This window comes from Rhinolophus ferrumequinum, chromosome 7 (genome assembly GCF_004115265.2).
Source record: "Rhinolophus ferrumequinum isolate MPI-CBG mRhiFer1 chromosome 7, mRhiFer1_v1.p, whole genome shotgun sequence".
Lineage (NCBI taxonomy): Eukaryota > Metazoa > Chordata > Mammalia > Chiroptera > Rhinolophidae > Rhinolophus > Rhinolophus ferrumequinum.
Window position 1 is genome coordinate 22,797,323 of NC_046290.1, and position 17,330 is coordinate 22,814,652.

Genomic DNA, 17,330 nt, shown 5'->3' on the forward strand with positions numbered 1-17,330 from the left:
GAACACTGAAACTTTTCAATTAGATGAAGATTAATTAACAAGGTGTTAAGGAAATAGGCATTAGAGAACAGGAGGCCGTTCTTTTTTTTTTTTTTTTTAATCAATCACAAAAACCTGCAGTTTACCCTTACAAAATCGTGGACTTGGGAAAAGTTTTAGAAAGCAACACGTGCAAATATTCTCACTTTACAGGCAAGAAGACTGAAATCCATGGGCTAGGGTTTGCCCACAGAGCCAAAAACAAAGCCCTGGCATTTTGAAGTTCATTGCTCTCATTGTTGTTCCATGCTGAGAATTCTCTTTGGACACAGAAAATAAAGAGCATGGGATCTGTCTAAAATTTTGCCTCAGGAGCTTGAAGTACAGATTTAAACCTTAAGCTGATAGGCCATCCAGGTTTTATTAAGATACATTTAAGCAACTCACTGAAATAGCTCCTCCATTCTAACTCCAGAAAGGCTAGATATCTTGGCAGTCTTGGATCAATAGCAATTGAACTTCAGCCTTAGAGCTGGAAAGAACAAACACGAAATGCAAACACCACTGTTCAAGTTCCTAGTAAATATTTTCCTTCTCTCTCAATTGAGCCTGCTCTTTTTTGAAAATGAGAGGGACATACCAGCTCCAACTTGACTTGTCACAGGCCCTTAATTCATTGTAGTGTTCCCGAGAACACCCTTAAACACCAGGCTGCTGGAGCCGGTGCTGTTCGTTTGGGTATCGTCCACAATTGCCCTTGCACCTGTCAGACCTGAATTATTGTTACCACTATGTATATTTAGGGCCACTGAAGAGGGGTGGTATAAGAATATATGGCTGCATAACTTATGGCTATGTGGTCTTTGCAAATGTGACTCGAAAATATTTTCCGAACTCCTACCATTAGCAGAACTAGTGGTCCATTTCTTATGCTACGCACTTCTTGCACTCCGCTGTCCTAACGACGCATAGCTCAAATCTTACTGGGAAAGGCAACACAGACGGTGCCATCACCGTCAAGTTACATCCGAGCTTTTGCTCCCGGGTCCAGAGAGCCAGATACCGGGGGAACTTAAGGGGTGCAGCGTGCGGGGAGGGGCGCGCGGGCGGCTCAGGGTGTCGTCCAACTCAGTCCGGTACATCGCAATAGGTAGGGTCGTGGAGCCCGGCGCTCCTTTCGGTCCTTGGATGGGATTTATCTCCTCTTCCTGCGTCTTCATCTCCGAGGGATAAAGTTCCTTTCAGAAAAAGTGGACAATTCAACCGCAGGAGAAGGAAGTGTGGGGCTGGGGCTGAGGTCGCCTGTGTCACGCCCGCGGGACCGGAAAGCCCAGGGTGCGGTGGGCGCTGCGGTTGGCCACAGCGGCCGGGGGATTCCAACGGGTCGTCAATGCTCCGCGTCGCCATGGCTACAGGCGCCGACACTCCCGTTCTAGCCTCAGCGTTCCGTTTCCTAGCAACCCCATTGTCTCCCAGGCCGGAAGCCCGGCGGCCAGTGCTGAAGGCCGACCTCGCAGAGCGTCTCGCTTCCGCAAGACACCCGTGAGGCGCCCTGAACGAGGTCCTTCCAGGCCGGGACACGGACGCCGCCCGGCGAAGCCGAGCTGCCCGGCTGAGCGAGACGCGAAGGCCACTTCCGGGGCGTGGTTTCTCTGCTCTCCGCCAGGTACGCGGCGCGAGGCCGGCCTTGCTGCCGCCTCGCCTGGTCTTCCGTCTGGAGTCTGTGCGGCGGTGCCCACGAGAAGAAGCCTGGGGAAGCTCGGATGATGCTGGGGCTGTTGCGTGACGGTTTTCCAAATGACAGCGAAACAACTGCGGAAAGAAGCAAGCGATTTGCCCTTGAGAGAGGGGCCATAGTTAGTGTTAAAATTCAGGACCAGGTGGAACCTCGTAGAACAAAATTTGGGAGTTTGAGAAATCAAAACCCTTCGCTCTGGCCATAGGTTGGAAAGTAGAGCTTAGCAAGAGAATCAGTGAATCTTCCCTTCTGGTTTTTGGATTGTGGATGTTCTGGAGCCTGAGTCAGAGCTACGCAAGGCTCAGGTTGGGAATGAGGGACATTATGCCCCGTGAAATGAGGAGCTATTTGGTGGGTGTTAATGTTCAGTGAATAACTGCATTCGATATGAATTTGATTTAAGGGATTGGGATAGCCATGAGAGTTGAATTTCAAAAGCAATGATAAATCAATTTTTTTTCATGAATTTTAACTATTTCCCCCATCAGCTAACAGTGGCAACCCAAACAGACACATGTTCTAGCTCCTTAACTAGGACCTCCTATTAAATACTGGATGGCCATACCGACAAGGAGAAGTAACTAATACACTGGCCTACTTCATTAGCACCAAGAGCTGCTGCTCTGCTTGGGCACATCTTGCTCTCATATTTGCAAAAACTATCTGACTTGAATAGATGACCATATATGGTTTTGATGATTCAGGAGCTGTAAATGTGCTGGCTTTAAGGGGGAAAAAAGAGGGGATTTTGGAAGTAATGTGGAGTAGGAATCAAGGGAAAGAAATTTAAATCAGAGATTGAATTTGACAAATGTCTTTAATTTCTGCTTTCCAGGGGTCTCCATACATGAATGTGCATAGTCTGTTTGTGGATTAGTATGGGTTATATATTTGGGCAGTTTCAGTTTAATGTTAATAGCATCCACAGAGGGAAAATAGAACAGACTTCTAAGCCTTTTCTTCCAATGCTGACCTCACATGTGATTCTTGGTAGGAAGAAGATGCGAGCTAGCCCCATCCGAATCCCAACTGTCAGCAATGATACTGAGTGGGACTTCTGCTTCCATCTGTAAGTACCTCGGATCCTTGACATCACACCCACTCACTGGCCTGAAACACTGGGACCTCCCACTTAAGGCAAACCTGGTTTGCCAGACTGCCCTAGATGTGCTGTTTAGAACAGGACTGGATGGATAGTACCATGTCATTTTTCAAACGTGGTGTAAAAGATTACACTTGAGGGCCGGCCCGGGGGCTCAGGCGGTTAGAGCTCCATGCTCCTAACTCCAAAGGCTGCCAGTTCGATTCCCACATGGGCCAGTGGGCTCTTAACCACAAGGTTGCCGGTTCGACTCCGGCAAGGGATGGTGGGCTGTGCCCCCTGCAACTAGAAACGGCAACTGGACCTGGAGCTGAGCTGTGCCCTCCACAACTAAGATTGAAAGGACAACAACTTGGGAAAAAAAAGGCCTGGAAGTACACACTGTTCCCCAATAAAGTCCTGTTTCCCTTCCCCAATAAAATCTTTAAAAAAAAAAAGATTACACTGACACTGATTTTTCTTTCTGAATTTTCTCTCTCTCTTCTTTTTTTTTTTTTTTTACAGTGAACAATCATTACTTACCTAATCAGTGGAAAATGAAGATACATTTTATATTAAAACTGCAGTGGTTGAATTTTTAAAAGCTATTGTGAATACAAAGGTGATTTCTTTGGGGGGCTTAATTATAATTCATTAAAATTTCTGTTGTTGCTTTTAACATCTCAGAATTCTGTTTCTTCTGGATCATTTATTGATTTTTTCTGGTAATGTTAGGCTATGGATACCTCTTGTTTTATAAATTAACTCTTTTGACTTTTATCATTACCATTGCAATTACCCATTTATAATTATGTTCAGGATTGAAGTCAGAGATCTATGTTGTGTGTGTGTGTGTGTGTGTGAGAGAGAGAGAGAGACGAGAGAGGAGAGAGAGAGGGAGGGAGACGGGAAGATTTCCAACCCACTCAGCTCTTTCTCAATGCATTTATTTCTAGCACAATTGAGTGGGCCATTTCTCTTCTGAATCTGCACTTGACTCAGTGTGGGTTTCCTCCTCTCTCCTTGGTGGCACAGTATCCTCTTTAGTTAGTTGGCAACTACATAGTGAAGCTTTTAAGAAATATGAAGGAGGACATGTGAAGTCTAGCCTCAAAGCGTTAGTTCCCTTTACTTTAGTTCATTATATCCATTTTCTTTCCTGGTTTGGATCAGAACTTTAGAACATGAAGGACCGTGAGATCTTCCAATTCAATACCCTCAAGTCATGGAGCTAATAAAATAATAATAACTAATGTTTCAAGAGCACTTACTAAATAGCAGGTACGATGCTAAGTGATTAATGACTATTATCTGATATAATCCCATAACCTCATCAGGTAGGTATTCATATTGACCTCATTTATAGAAAGCAAATTAAGTAATAACTTGTTTAGAGTCATATGGTTAGTAGGCAGCGGAGCTGTGACTGACAGGTGGGTGATTCACCAAATCTGTTTAATTTGAATCACCACCTTGCTATCTAATGCTGGGCTTTGTGTGTGACATGAATTTACCACCCAGCTTTATTCCTTCAAGTTTATTTTAGAAATCTTATCCCTAGCCTCCAGTTGGGAGGGCTGGCTATGTCCTTCAATTTTACCTTGTTTGAGATACTCAAAGGTCAAATCTGACTCCATGTCCCTCTCTGGTCCCACCACGTGACCTCCCACTCTCTTCTTCCCTTCTCATTCCCCTTCAGCCAAACCAAGATCCCAGCACACCAGCAAACAGAGGAGTTGCATCCCACTAGTGGTCTGGAGAGTGAAGAAGACACTAAAGCCAAGGAGAAGACCATAGACTGCATGTCTCTTCCAGAGAGAAATTAGTCCAGTCGCAGAAGAAAACAGCTCAGCTGATTAAGGAAAAATGGTAAAAGAAAAAAACTCACTAGGTTTTAGTTTTCATTTAAAAAATATGTCCGTGTTTAGAGAAGTTCTGCCTAAACTGCAGAGCGAAGCATATGAAATAGAGGAAGGTGCTGCAATTTCTCTATAAGTAGGAGAAAACCAAGCAGAGCAGAGTTGGGTACAGCCTACCTTTGGGTTCCACAATGGTCACTGTGCATGCTTCCTGGGAGAAGTTGTGCTCCTGACTTTAAAAGGTACTGTTTAGCTCTTCGTATTGCTGTTTGATTTTCTTTAACTAAAAAGCTTGTTTTCATTTATCCTGAAAGACTTCAGGATGATATTTCTTGGGTAAGAAGAAGGCCAGGGTAGTGAGGCACGGGCCTGAGAACAAGGATAGCCAGGCAGTCTAGGCTCAGGCCTGGCCAGGATCCAGTAAGATGCCTGTAAGTACAATGGAATCATAACAAACCAAAATTCCAGAAGTGGGAGGGAACAGCAGGGGTCGTGAATCCGGACCTCTGGACTTTTATGAGTGAGGCAAGGACTTGGGAGCTAGGACCTCAGAGCAAGTGTTTAGCAGGAGTGTTCAAACTCCAGGAGCCGAGACAGCATGACAGTGACCCTCATTATTAGAATGCGGTGCTGGCCTGCTCCCACAGCCTGGTTTATCAACAGAGGACTTTCTGACCATTCCTGGCCAAGCAGAAAAATGATCTTAAAGTATACCTGTGCAAAAATGGTGTGCAGATGGCTTAGGAAACGCTGAGAGGCACTTCAGGGGCAGATGATAGAAGCTGATACCTCCCTACGTGGATACATCTGTCCATTTACCTCTGTACATTACTCAGAGAACTTGCAAAGGACATTCATCCTGGTCTGGACCCCTTAGACTTTCATAAATCTGGACTAGAATGGTCACTTGTAGAAAGACAAGTACCATTTGCTATGGAGGCTTTTAAGGCTTGACACCTCCTTGGCTAATTTGGATAATGACAGATTTAAATGTAGGAGTTAAATCTAGCCCAGCCCAAGTACTCACAGTCCTGAGGGGCTGGCGGGTGGCCCTCAGTGGCAGCTGTGCTGGGTTGACCTCTAGAGCCGACATTGGGTGTCTCAGTTTCCCCGGGCAGGAAGTGGGGGATGGATGCATACAGAATGTCCAGAAACAGGACAGAACTCAAAGCTTTGGACTCCCATTCCAGTGATTTTTTTCATGCTGTTATATTTTTCCTCAAAATAGAATTTAGTATGTACGGTAGTCAGCCCATGGAGAACTCAAAAATCCTGACTGAATGGATATTTTTAAAAAGTGTCAGAGGAAATGCCCTCTAATATTGTTTGCATCTGGGTATTTGAGCTGGGAGCAGGCAAAGCATCAGGTTAGGGAGGAAACAGAGATCAGGAGGGTGCAGTCCTTGGAGTACTGTACCTGTATATTAACCTGTAAATGGATTATATTTCGATAACACTGAACAAGTTTGGATCATTTTGATGCTGACTCATTTTTCTCATAAGAGATGGCATAGGTTTCCAAATAGAAGAAGAAGCTGGGACTCAGGGTGATCTTGCTCAAAGCAACGCAAATAGTAAACATTGGAGGCAGGGCTGTAACTCCAGCCTTTGATTCTTTGAAGTGATGTTTTCACCTCACCAGGAAACAAATGCCCGACTTTGACAATTAGTGCAGTTAGTAAATGACGATGTTTGTAAGTCGCTGACACCTGTGACTTGAAGATGGAATTCTGCGATTTCTTAGAGCGCTCTGCCTATTCAGTTCTGTAGGGGTGGGGGGTCTTTCCCCACCCTATCCCTCTCTTTACTAAAATAGAGAGGTGACTTATTCAGCAAATATTATTGAATGAGTATCTCCTCTGTGCACTGGGCATACAGTAGTGAACATGAGGAATAAAATTCTGTCCTCAAGGAACTTATCTTTTATTTGGGGAGACAGATAATACACAACAAGCAAAAAATAATAGTTCATACAGTATCAGAGAGAGGTAAGTGCCATGAAGGAAAAAAATAGGTAATGGGACAGTAATTGATGGGGTGAGAGTCTGTTTTAGATGAGGTGGCCACTGTGAGGTGAACAAAATAGAAAAACAAAATAGAAATGAAATGAGAGAGTGGATGACACATAAAAATGTCCCAAGCAGGGGGCGGGGAAGGAGGTGGAAAACCCTGAGTTAGAAATCAGTTTGCCATGTTCAGGAACATCAAATCTGTTTAACAAACTCATTGTTTTGAAAGCTGATAAATAAAGGGAAAGAATAAATCATGTATCCTCTCCTGATATGAATTGTACTATTGGGTTACCAAAGAGGAGATGAGGGGAGATTTCTCTTTATAGAATTATTCCAGCTAATATATGAAGAAAGAATGATGGAATTAGGATATCTGCATTTTTTACGATCCTTTATGAATTAATTTATGTACTTGTGCCAATAATCAGAAAAAGAGACAACTAGATATTAGATGTCTTCTGATAGAAGAACATGTGAGAACCTGTGTAGTAATTTTGCTTAAAAAATAAATAAGTGAAAGCTAACCAAATTTCTAAATCTAACTACCAATATAAAGGTAGAGCAGAGACTGGTGGGCCATACTGAGTGACACCATAAGGATGCAGTCAACAAAATTTACATATTTGGGAAGCACTATAAACCAAATGACCCAATTTCTTTAACAAACAATTTGCAAGAAAAAGAATTAGAAAGGGAGGTGGAACCCATAGATCAAAGAGACTCAGGAGATTGATCTCAATGTATAGACAATGGTAAATGTTACATTTATAAGGTAATTATTGATTTATGAGGATAGATATTTAATATTAAGGAATTACTAATATTTCAGTGAGATTATAATTTGTGGTTATAATTCTAACTAGTTTTTGGAGATACTTGTGGAATATGAAATGATTGTGTATCTTTGATTTGCTTCAAAATAATTGAGGCAGATGACAAACATAGATATGAAACAAGTTTGACCATGAGCAGATACCTGATGAAGCCAAGTGAGTCATTCTCTGTGCTAGTCTTGTATATTGCTGAAGTTTTTCATAATAAAAGGTTAAAAGAAGTCACTCTGGCTATGATGTAGAAAGTAGACTACGGTAAGCGAGAGTGAAGCAGTTAGGACGGGCTGTTGTGGTCAACTGAGTAAAAGATAAGGGTGGTTTGAATTAGGTGCTCATGGCAGGAATGAAGAGAAGAGCTTAGTTTTAGGATATAGGAATAAGGTGGAACCAATAGGACTTGATGGATTGACGTGGTATGGAAGGAAAGAGAAGAGAAAAGATAATAGATGAATTCAGTCCTTTCCAGTGATCAGAGCATGGGCTGGAGCTTTTCCTCCTTTCCAGAAAGCATAATGACTTGTTTATTCTCTGCAGAATACCCAAGCAAACAAGGAGCTGATTCGCTGTGTCATCCTTTCTCGGATTACTTTTGGGGAAGAACACTGGAAGTGTGCACAGGCTTTGGCCAGTCTGGCTTATGGCTACCTGACACTCCGAGGTACTTGGTCTCCCCAGCTGGGTCTGGGGGGCCAGCCTATGAGGGCCGAACTGAGCTCACACACAACCACAGTGGGGTGGGGATGCCTGGGGTGGGGCACTTCCTGTCCCCAACTCTCACCTCATCAAGAGGAGGGAAGGTCCAAGGATGAGGCAGACAGAGTGGCAGGTGTCTTAGAAATAAAGGTGATACTGATGATGATGATAGTTAATTTATTGAGTACTTAGCACATGACAAGCTAGTTTCTTTTAGTCCTTACAATATTTTTTGGAAAGAGATACTGATATTGCCTGTAGTTTATCGAGGAGAACACTGAGGCACAGTGGGCAAAGGATAATATCAGAGTTTCCAGCCACAGGTCAACTGGGGGAGGACAGGCAGATAGGTGCACTCACCACCAGGGAGGCAGACCCAATAATAGGACTTGAATTTCAAGGACAGAACTCAAGTTTCTGGAAGGTCTGGCTGAGAGAAAGACAGAGACCTCAGCCTAGAGAAATGGTGCTTCTGGTACAGAAGAGCAAGTTAGAAATCCGTTTGCTAAAACTGAAACCCAAGCATAACTTCCACGAGGGCAGGAACTTTGCAGTAGAGGCTCAATAAATACTGGTTGATAGACTGACTGAGGCAAGAGCACATTTCTGGAACCCAGGACATGGCCAGCTCAAGGCTCTGCCCTGGGCCAGTTCTGTCCCCAGGCATGGACTGCCTACACTTCGACCAGGGAACTCATTGTACTGTACTCTTGTGCTTTGTTTAAACGCCTCTGCCTCTGGAATAGAAGCTCCCTGAACACAGGGACTAGCTCTCATTTGACCTAGCACATCCCTGGTACACAGTATGGATCAGCAAATGTTACTGCTTGATAAAAGCGAGCCAGTGACCTAGGACTTTTTCAAGTCCCCCTTGCACCCGAGTCCTTCGGTGGGGCCTAACTTAGAGTACAAGTTAAGTGATTTAAGGGCTTCAGAGATTTAAGGGCTGCAAGGAAAGGGAACCAATATACCTGGGCCAGAGGTAGCAGAAATCTGAACTTTTGAAAAAGTTAAATTGAATTCACTTTTCAGGTATTAACCTCAGAACATGTGTTCCTCCTTAGGGCTCCTTGGGCCCTTTTGAGCTCATGTTGTTAGTATAACTTTACAGTCGTTGGCTGTTCATGTGGCATGACCATGAGTGGTTGACATTGGGGACAGTGATGCTGTGTGTCACAGCGAGGTCCTTTCAGGCCTCGGGAACACACCTTTGTGTTCTGAGGAAGGCTGACATGGCTAAGGAGAGGAGGGAGTTCTCACCTATTGGCAGAGCAGGTGCCCACTTGTCTGAGATTTAAGGGACACCAGGAACGCCCTCGGCAAAACAAAATCTTCCCCTAGTGGAGCTACATTGTCCCTTATTTGGAATCTCTCTACTTCAGCCAGGCTGATCTCATAAACTTGTTGTCTTCATGATAAGAGTCAACTTTAGCCATGTGCCACTGCAGTACTTATAAGAGAATCCCTCTTACAAGTCTGGTGGCACTGTGCTAGGTACTGGGGTTACGTACACGAATGAGTGGTCCCTGCCCCCTGGCACCATACAGGGGTCTTGTGATAGCACCATCATAGAACAGGGACAAAGTTCTGGAGGATGCAAGTGAGGCAGATCAGTGGTTCTGCCATGGGGGGAGGAAGTGAGGAAAGGCTGCAGAGACAAGGTGCTGCTTGTCTTATCTTTGAAGGATGATTACAAGTTTCCCTCGATTTTGAGGGGATTGGTAGAGAGTACAAAGATGGCTTTCCATATGTGTTAGCAGAGGAGTAGGAGATGAAAGGAGGGTATTCTACATGAAACTCCTTACATAGAACATTGTAGACGTCCTCTGGAGCCAAGAGGTTACGGTAGAACAGAGAACACCTTCCTTAGGACAGACAGGTCATGCCTGGTAACAGAACTGGAAAGTTAACGTGGGCCCAGGTGTCGGGGAGCTTGGGGAGGTATTAAAAGGTTTTAGGTGAGGTGGTGACATAATCAAGCTTATGTTTTAGAATGAAAAAAAAAACACCAAAAATTAGAGCATGGGTTGGACAGGTAGAAAAAGTAGAGGTGAAGATCAGTTAGGCCATTATCCCTCCCAGGTGATAATCAGTGAACGGACAGGCTATGGCATTTGGAATGCAGAGGAAATAATGTATGGAATTGGTGACCTTCATGGAAGAGCTGAAGTTGAATAGGGAATGACCTGGACAATCAGTTGCAATAGAGAACCTAAGAGGCAGAGCAGGTTGATGGGTGAAAGGGGAAGAAGCTACTGAGTTTGGTTTCAGACAGGCTGCATCACAGCCATTGTGAGGTACCCATGGAAACTCCACGGTGAGCTGTTCAGTAGACAATTGAAAAGTGGGTCTAGAGCTCAGGAAAGATGTCATTTTTGGGGAGATTAACACATAGGAAGTTGAGGCCATAGGAATGGATGAGCCTGATTAGAAAAAGTCAATAGGAAGAGGAAAAGAGGACAGCAGACAGAAGATTGGAGAATAACAGCATTAGAAATGGGTGGCCGAAGGAGAGCCAGCAAAGGAAATAGACAAATCAGGAGGGGCTGTGTCTGTGTCATAGAAGCAAGAGTTTCCATGGAGAAAGGGTTTCAGAAAGAAGTGCAACATGGTTTCAAAAGTCTCAGATGGCAGAGAGAGGTCAAATGAGGTGAAGGCCAAAGAGAGAGCCATGGATTTGGCAATTGGTGACACACTGGCACTTGGTTTGGCACCAGCGAGTATGTTCCTTGGGCCCCTGGAGAGCCCAGATTCAGGGAGACTATCGATGAGACTTTTGCTGAAATTCAGACTTAGGTGATGGCAACTTGAACCTGAGAGGAAGGTACCAGAAGCTTCTGAGGGGAACATTTGTCTGAACACAGTGCAGGCCAGATGCTGCCTCCCTCTGTCTGGAGCGATTCCTGCCCATCGGTCTGTGGAAGGAGGTTGGCCCTCATCTTCAAAATCAACCCCTTCCGTGCATAGCCACAAACTGACTTTGAGTTTTGCTTTTCCGGTTAGATTCTAAGCTGAGTCAAGATAAATAAACACGTCACATCACAAACGATGGTGGGAACATCATCCTTTTTTCCCTAATTCACTGTTCTGCCATATAAATGGAGAACCATATATGGGTAGTAGGTGGGAGGGGGAAAAAGCTTTCCTGTAAAGGAAGGTTTTTTTGTGTGTATTTTTTTCTAGTTGGACAAAACAACTTCCTGATTAGATGAAGTGCCACGTAATTTAACAGTGCCCAGCATCGATCCCCAACGTTCTAAAGCCTGGCCTAGAGTTTTTCTAGACTAGGTTATGATCAGGACCTTTGCTTGAGGATAGCCCAGTGCCTCTTCTTTCCGCTATAGTCCTTACTTACCCCGTCTCTTCACTTTAACTTTCTTAAGAGTCTGTGGTCCATAGACTGAAACAACTAAAGCTTTGAAAAATCACAAACCTTCAAGAGCGATGAAATGCTTGCTGAGCTCCACTTACTTTTGTTGTCGTTGGTCCTGCAACTACTTTAAAATGGGCAGAATTCGTGAGCCAGCCTTCTGTGTGGGCAGGGTGTGTGTGTGTGTGTTCATACCTTACTGCACATGCGTGTGTTTTACAGCCATCAGACCTGCTGGCTTCATTTCCCCTTGAGACTTTTCCAGCACTGGGGGAGGGGAGTCAAGCCAAAAGGCTGATGTCTCTCAATAAACAGTCTTCCAGTGAGTGTTTAATGAGACGTGTATATGCGCCATTCCATGAAGAGCACTGGGAAATTCCGTACAAGGTACAGAAGGCGCAGCCTTTGCCTTCAGAGAACTGACCACCTCATGTGGAAGGTGAACTACACACAGACGACTACGATAGAAGGCACCAGAAGGCAGATAAATGCCATGTAATTGATTAAAATTCAGGGCTTTGGGGAAGTGGAGTGAAATCATTTCTGGCTGAGGTGTGAAGTGATAGATTCGGGGGTAGGTAGAAGAAGGGGTGAGTGTTTCTGATGAAGAACAAGGCCTGGGCAAAGGCATGGAGGTAGGAAAGTGCAGCATATGTACAGAAAGCAGTCAGCACGCTGTCTAGCTGAGGTTAGGACTGGTAAGACGAACCTGGAAAGGTGGCTTCATCTGGCAGATCGTGTGGGTTTTAAAAACAGTCTAAGGAATTTGGAATTTATTTGGTAGACACGGAGGACTGTTGGAGATTTTCCAGCAGGGGGATGAATAAATCAAAGGGTGCTTTGGGAAAGGTCAATCTAGCAAAGATAGCTAGAAGGGAAGCTATCGCAGTCATGTAGGTATAAAACTAGGTGCGTGACAGGGGAATGAGTGAGCAGGTAAGAATTGAAGAGTCTATTATGGGCGGATACGTTTATCACAGAAATCCAACTTCTGGGACTCTTTTCTAAATACACACTTATAAAATAACATATGGATAAGATTATTCTTTGCAGCATTGTTTTTGATAGTAAAAGATTGGAAACAACCAAGTGTACCCATCACTAGAGGACTAATCACACAATTGGAATATATGCAGCTTTAAAAGAGTACAGGGAAGCTCCATATACTGCTACGGAAAGACCTGCTGGATACATCTTTAAGCGAAAGAGAACGCACAGTGCTGGATGATATTTACAATAGGCCTCTTTTCACGTAAGAAAGAGGGAGAGAAATGAGAGTATATGCTTATGCGTATATTCACATGAAGAAACACTGAAGGATGCACAAGAAAGAAAGAAAAACGTTATCTAGAAGGTGTGTGTGGTGAAAAGGAACAGGATTGGAACTGAGACCTTTTAACATTTACCTTTTTATGTTATTCTAACTTTTGAACCATGGAACTGTATTCCCTATTCAAAAATGATCATTAGAAAAAAAGACTGTGAAGGAAGAATTGGCGGGACATGATGTTTGATTTGGAGTTGAGGAAAAATGAGGCCCAAAGATGACCAGGAAGTTCCAGGCCCCTAAAGGACGATTTTCAGAGATAAGTAGGTCAGAAAAGGAAGTAGACTAGGAAGAGCAGTGGTGGGTCCAGTTCTTGATATATTGATTTTGAATTGCAGTGGAGAAATCCACTAGTACATTTTTACTTGGTGCTAGAAATTTGGGATGAGAAGTTGGGAGAAGACAAGGAAAATCATAAACATGGAGGAATATTGGAAACCAGAACTAGGGAGGGGAAATGGGAAATTCTAAGCATGGAGGCCAAGATTGAAGTTGTAGGAATTGTAAAATTTCTGAAAGGGAAAGAGAAGAAAAGAAAGAAATTGAAAGACAGACCCTGGAAAATGGACACATTAGTGGAAGGGAACAAAGGACCCCGTAAAGAGTTGGCAAAGAATCAATTGGAAGAGGTTTATAAAGGAGGACAGGGGTTGGAGCGCCGTGCTCCTAACACCAAAGTTGCCGGTTCGATTCCCACATGGGCCAGTGAGCTGCGTCCTCTACAGCGAGGATCGGGAACAACAGCTCTCCCTGGAGCTGGGCTGCCGAGAGAGCAGCCAGAGGTTGGCAAGAGCTGCCGTGAGCTGCTGTGAGCGGCCAACCAATGACGACCCCCTCTGCCAGGGGAAGTGCAAGGCTCATGATACCAAGATGGGCCAAGGAGCTGTGTCCTACACAACTAGACTGAGAAACAATGACTTGAACCAGAGTGGGGGGGGGGAGGCGAAAGAAAGCGGGGAAAAGTTATAAAAGGAGGACTGAGTTGGTACAGTGCCTTGGGAGCCAAGAGGAGAAGCCACGCAGCTGAGCGTGTCAGATGTTGCTGCGAGATGGGGACCAAGAAACTGACTGGATTTGTATAGTAGGAGCTCTTCAGGGCCCTCAGAAGAATCGTTTCTGCCGAATGGTTGGAGCAGAAGCCGGATACCAGGGATGAGGGGAAACAGGCTGGATTTCATCAGCTACATACCGACGTATTGAAAGTACCACGTGCTGAAAGGACGAGGGAAATGGGAGGAGAGCTAGAGATGGCGCGAAGGTCACATGAAGATAATTTTATAAAACAAGGAGACCCAGGAAGATTGTTGGCAATGAGGAAGGAGCCAGAGAGTTTGAAGTTTTTTAAAAACTGGAGCATTTGCTGGAATGGGGTTCAGGAGTCAGTAACCGGAGAGAATTTGAGGCCTTTGCACAGCAGAATATACAAGGCTGTTGGTGATATAAAAAGCTGACCTCGTGCTAATCCCAATGATGTGGTGCTTCGCTGGCCGAGCAAAGGGCAGGCAGAGAACAGCAAGCTGGTTTGTCACCTAGTGGTGAACTGTTTCCAAGTGTTCAGGAAGGGGAATAAAGTACCATGGACAAGCCGTTTCCTGATAGTTTGCTTATTATTAATAAAGGAATAGCTTAGTCAGCCTGTTATTGCTGGGAACCTTCCAGGTATTCAGGGCTCTAGTACAAGTGTTGCAAAATACAGATAAAGGAGCATAAGTCAGGAACCTTGCCTTCTCTGTCTAGATGGTAAAACAAAACAAAACAAAACAAAACCGGCACAGAAACAACAGGGAATGGTAAAAACCAGGTGATCTGACCTGAAGGAAGCTTAATACCTATCTGAAGTGAGTTTGCATTTGAGAGTGTAGCCTTTTATAGGGATTCTGTATACAACTTGATGAAAACTGTCCAAAATGACAAATATAATAAATCACTTAAGAGGAATGGACCCTGGTGGTGGTAATAATAATAATAATAATAATAATAATAATAATAATAATAGCAGCTAATATTTATTCAAACTCATTTCATTCCCATGTGCCATGCACTATTTAATCCTTTTTCATGAGTTAATCCTTGCAACAACCCTACAAGGTAGAAGGTATTTTCATTACCATTTTGTAGGTGAAGAAACTGAGGCACAGATAGATTAGGTAACTTGCTCAAGGTTACAGGACAAGGGTAAGTGGCTAAGTCAGGAGAGTACCTGGGAATTCCTGGCTCTAGACCCTGTTCTCTTAATCACTGTGCCACACTAATGTACATGATGATCAGAGGTGACAACAGCAGCCTGCAAAGACTGGGTGGCTTTGAGCAGATACTGTCTGGCCTGAGTCAGAGTAACAGACATCAGTGGTGGAACCACATCCGAAACTAAAGCAAAATGATATGTTTGGTGGACAGTCTCTGGACCTTTTCCTCATTCATCAACACATCTTTGTAATTTCTGAATCTCAGGCTCCAGAGGTGGGTCTTGCTGCCACCCTGATTTTTACCTAGAAAATTGCTACACTGTTGGTGCAGGGAGAAGGGTGGTGTCCTTAGCTTGGGAGAGCAAGTAAAGGAAAATGACTTGGTCTCAGAGTAGATACTGGAATTGGGGATGTGGGGCTTGGAGTTAGAGGACTAGAGCATTCTCCATAGAGAGAGAAAATAAGCCTCGTACATATACATAGATGCAGAGTGTTATTTTTACATGAAAGAGGGTGTTCTTGAAATTAATAAGAAATAAATTCATTTCAAAGTATTACTGATACTGATTCATAGTACTTTTGTCATGAATTTTCTCATGTAGGAAATGCTATAAAATACTGTCACAAAGAGACTTTTTTTGTCAGCATAAAAAGTGCTCTTTCTTACCTGAAAAGTTTATAAAAAAAGTTTAGAAAAAAAGATCTATAGCACTGGTCTCCAAACTCTTGAGAATTAACTCCCTTATCACTAAAAAAATTTGAGTAAACACTCTTCGTATATGTCTATTTATTATAAATTATGTATAACAGTGCTAATATGTAATATTATGAATATTCATAGAAATAGAAAACAAAGTAAGTAAAATAAAGTAGCAGAGAACTTTTTGTTTTTTTCCTTCTACACCCTTATGGCACCTTACACCTCGCTTTGGAGACCAGAGTGGATTCTGGGAAGGTGAAAAGAGTGATTTTTTTTTTTTCCCCTTTAGGACAGACTTTAAAGTTGAATGAGCTGTTTTAAATCAAGATCCTAGTTCAGTTTGCTTAAGTCCCATTGGTCACCAGCTCCACTTGGTCATGGGGCATGGTCACGTGGAGATAAGGAACTATGTAGTTAATTAACTGCGGAGCTCAGAGCAACCAGCCTTCCTCCTGAGGATCTCACAGCCCGCACTGGGCGCTGGTGGGGCGGGGAGGGCCAGGCGTGCAAAGCCGCAGACCAGCCTTCTCAGTTGTTTTCCATTCACGAGCCCAGAAGCTGTGTTGTGCCGATTGGGGGGGGTTTTCAGTAACTCGTCCAGTTTCACTTTTCTCCTTCCCCCAGACCCAGGGAGGCATTTAAATTTGGTTCCTTTGTTCCCTTATTGACGCACTGCAAAGGGCCCACCTGATTGTGGAAAACAACCTATTTGATAAAAAGACTCAGTTTCCTACTTCATTGTCTCGGTCTGATGTCCGTGGCAGTTTTCTGTTGCTACCTTCCTCAAGACTTCATAAAGACTCCCTGTTGCCTAAGAGGTCAAATCTAACCTCCTCATCTTGGCCTGCAAGCCTCCGCTCTCCCTCTCCCAGTCATACCTTATATGTGTTTAGGTTTAAAACCTCCCCCTCAGGCAGATTGCTCACCTTACTGCCTTCCCTGACACCCCCAACCCCCCAAACCCATCCAGACAGGGACACACACACACTTGCTTACTTTGTCTTTATGGCCTCAGGCTGTGTACTCCTAGTGGAAAGCCATCTCCTCCTTCTCCATCAGTCAAAACCCTACCTCCTCTTCAAAAACGAAGTGAGTCCCACTTTGTGTATAAAGATTTTACTAACTCAGTGTGTCTCCAAGTGTGGTCCTCAGATGGCCTGCATCCATGTCACTGAGGATGGCTGTTACAAATGTGAACCCTTGATTCTCAGAACTTGTGACCCATAATCCTGGAAGTGAGGCCCAGGCATCTGCATCTGAACAGGGTGCTTGTGAGGCACAATGCAATGGGAGCACCACTGTTATCTGGTTACTCAGGACACAGCCCTCTCTTTGGCCCAAGTCCACTTTCTCTTCAGTTGAGACCAATAGAACAGGCATCTTCTGAGTGTTCTACAAAGACTTGTTGGTTTCTGGATCACTTTTAGGGCTGTTCCACAGAAGCTTTGTTCTCATTGTTGTGACTCAGCAAGGAGGTCCTGCCTATCCGGACCATCTGAGGGCTGCGGGCAACAAACGCAAGTCCTTTCACATCCTCCCTCCTGTCATTGAT

The 17,330-nt window shown here is 44.1% G+C and overlaps 1 protein-coding gene across 1 annotated transcript in view; it reads left to right on the plus strand.

Moving 5' to 3' along the window:
- The first annotated feature begins 1,654 nt into the window (after positions 1–1,654).
- TTC23L (tetratricopeptide repeat domain 23 like) overlaps positions 1,655–17,330 on the plus strand; it is a 40,345-nt gene continuing 24,669 nt past the window's right edge. Inside the window, 6 exon segments of the mRNA XM_033110902.1 lie at positions 1,655–2,022; positions 2,712–2,786; positions 4,498–4,610; positions 4,613–4,667; positions 6,003–6,024; positions 8,037–8,160. Coding sequence (XP_032966793.1) covers positions 1,985–2,022; positions 2,712–2,786; positions 4,498–4,610; positions 4,613–4,667; positions 6,003–6,024; positions 8,037–8,160 — 427 coding nt within the window. The 5' untranslated portion in view covers positions 1,655–1,984.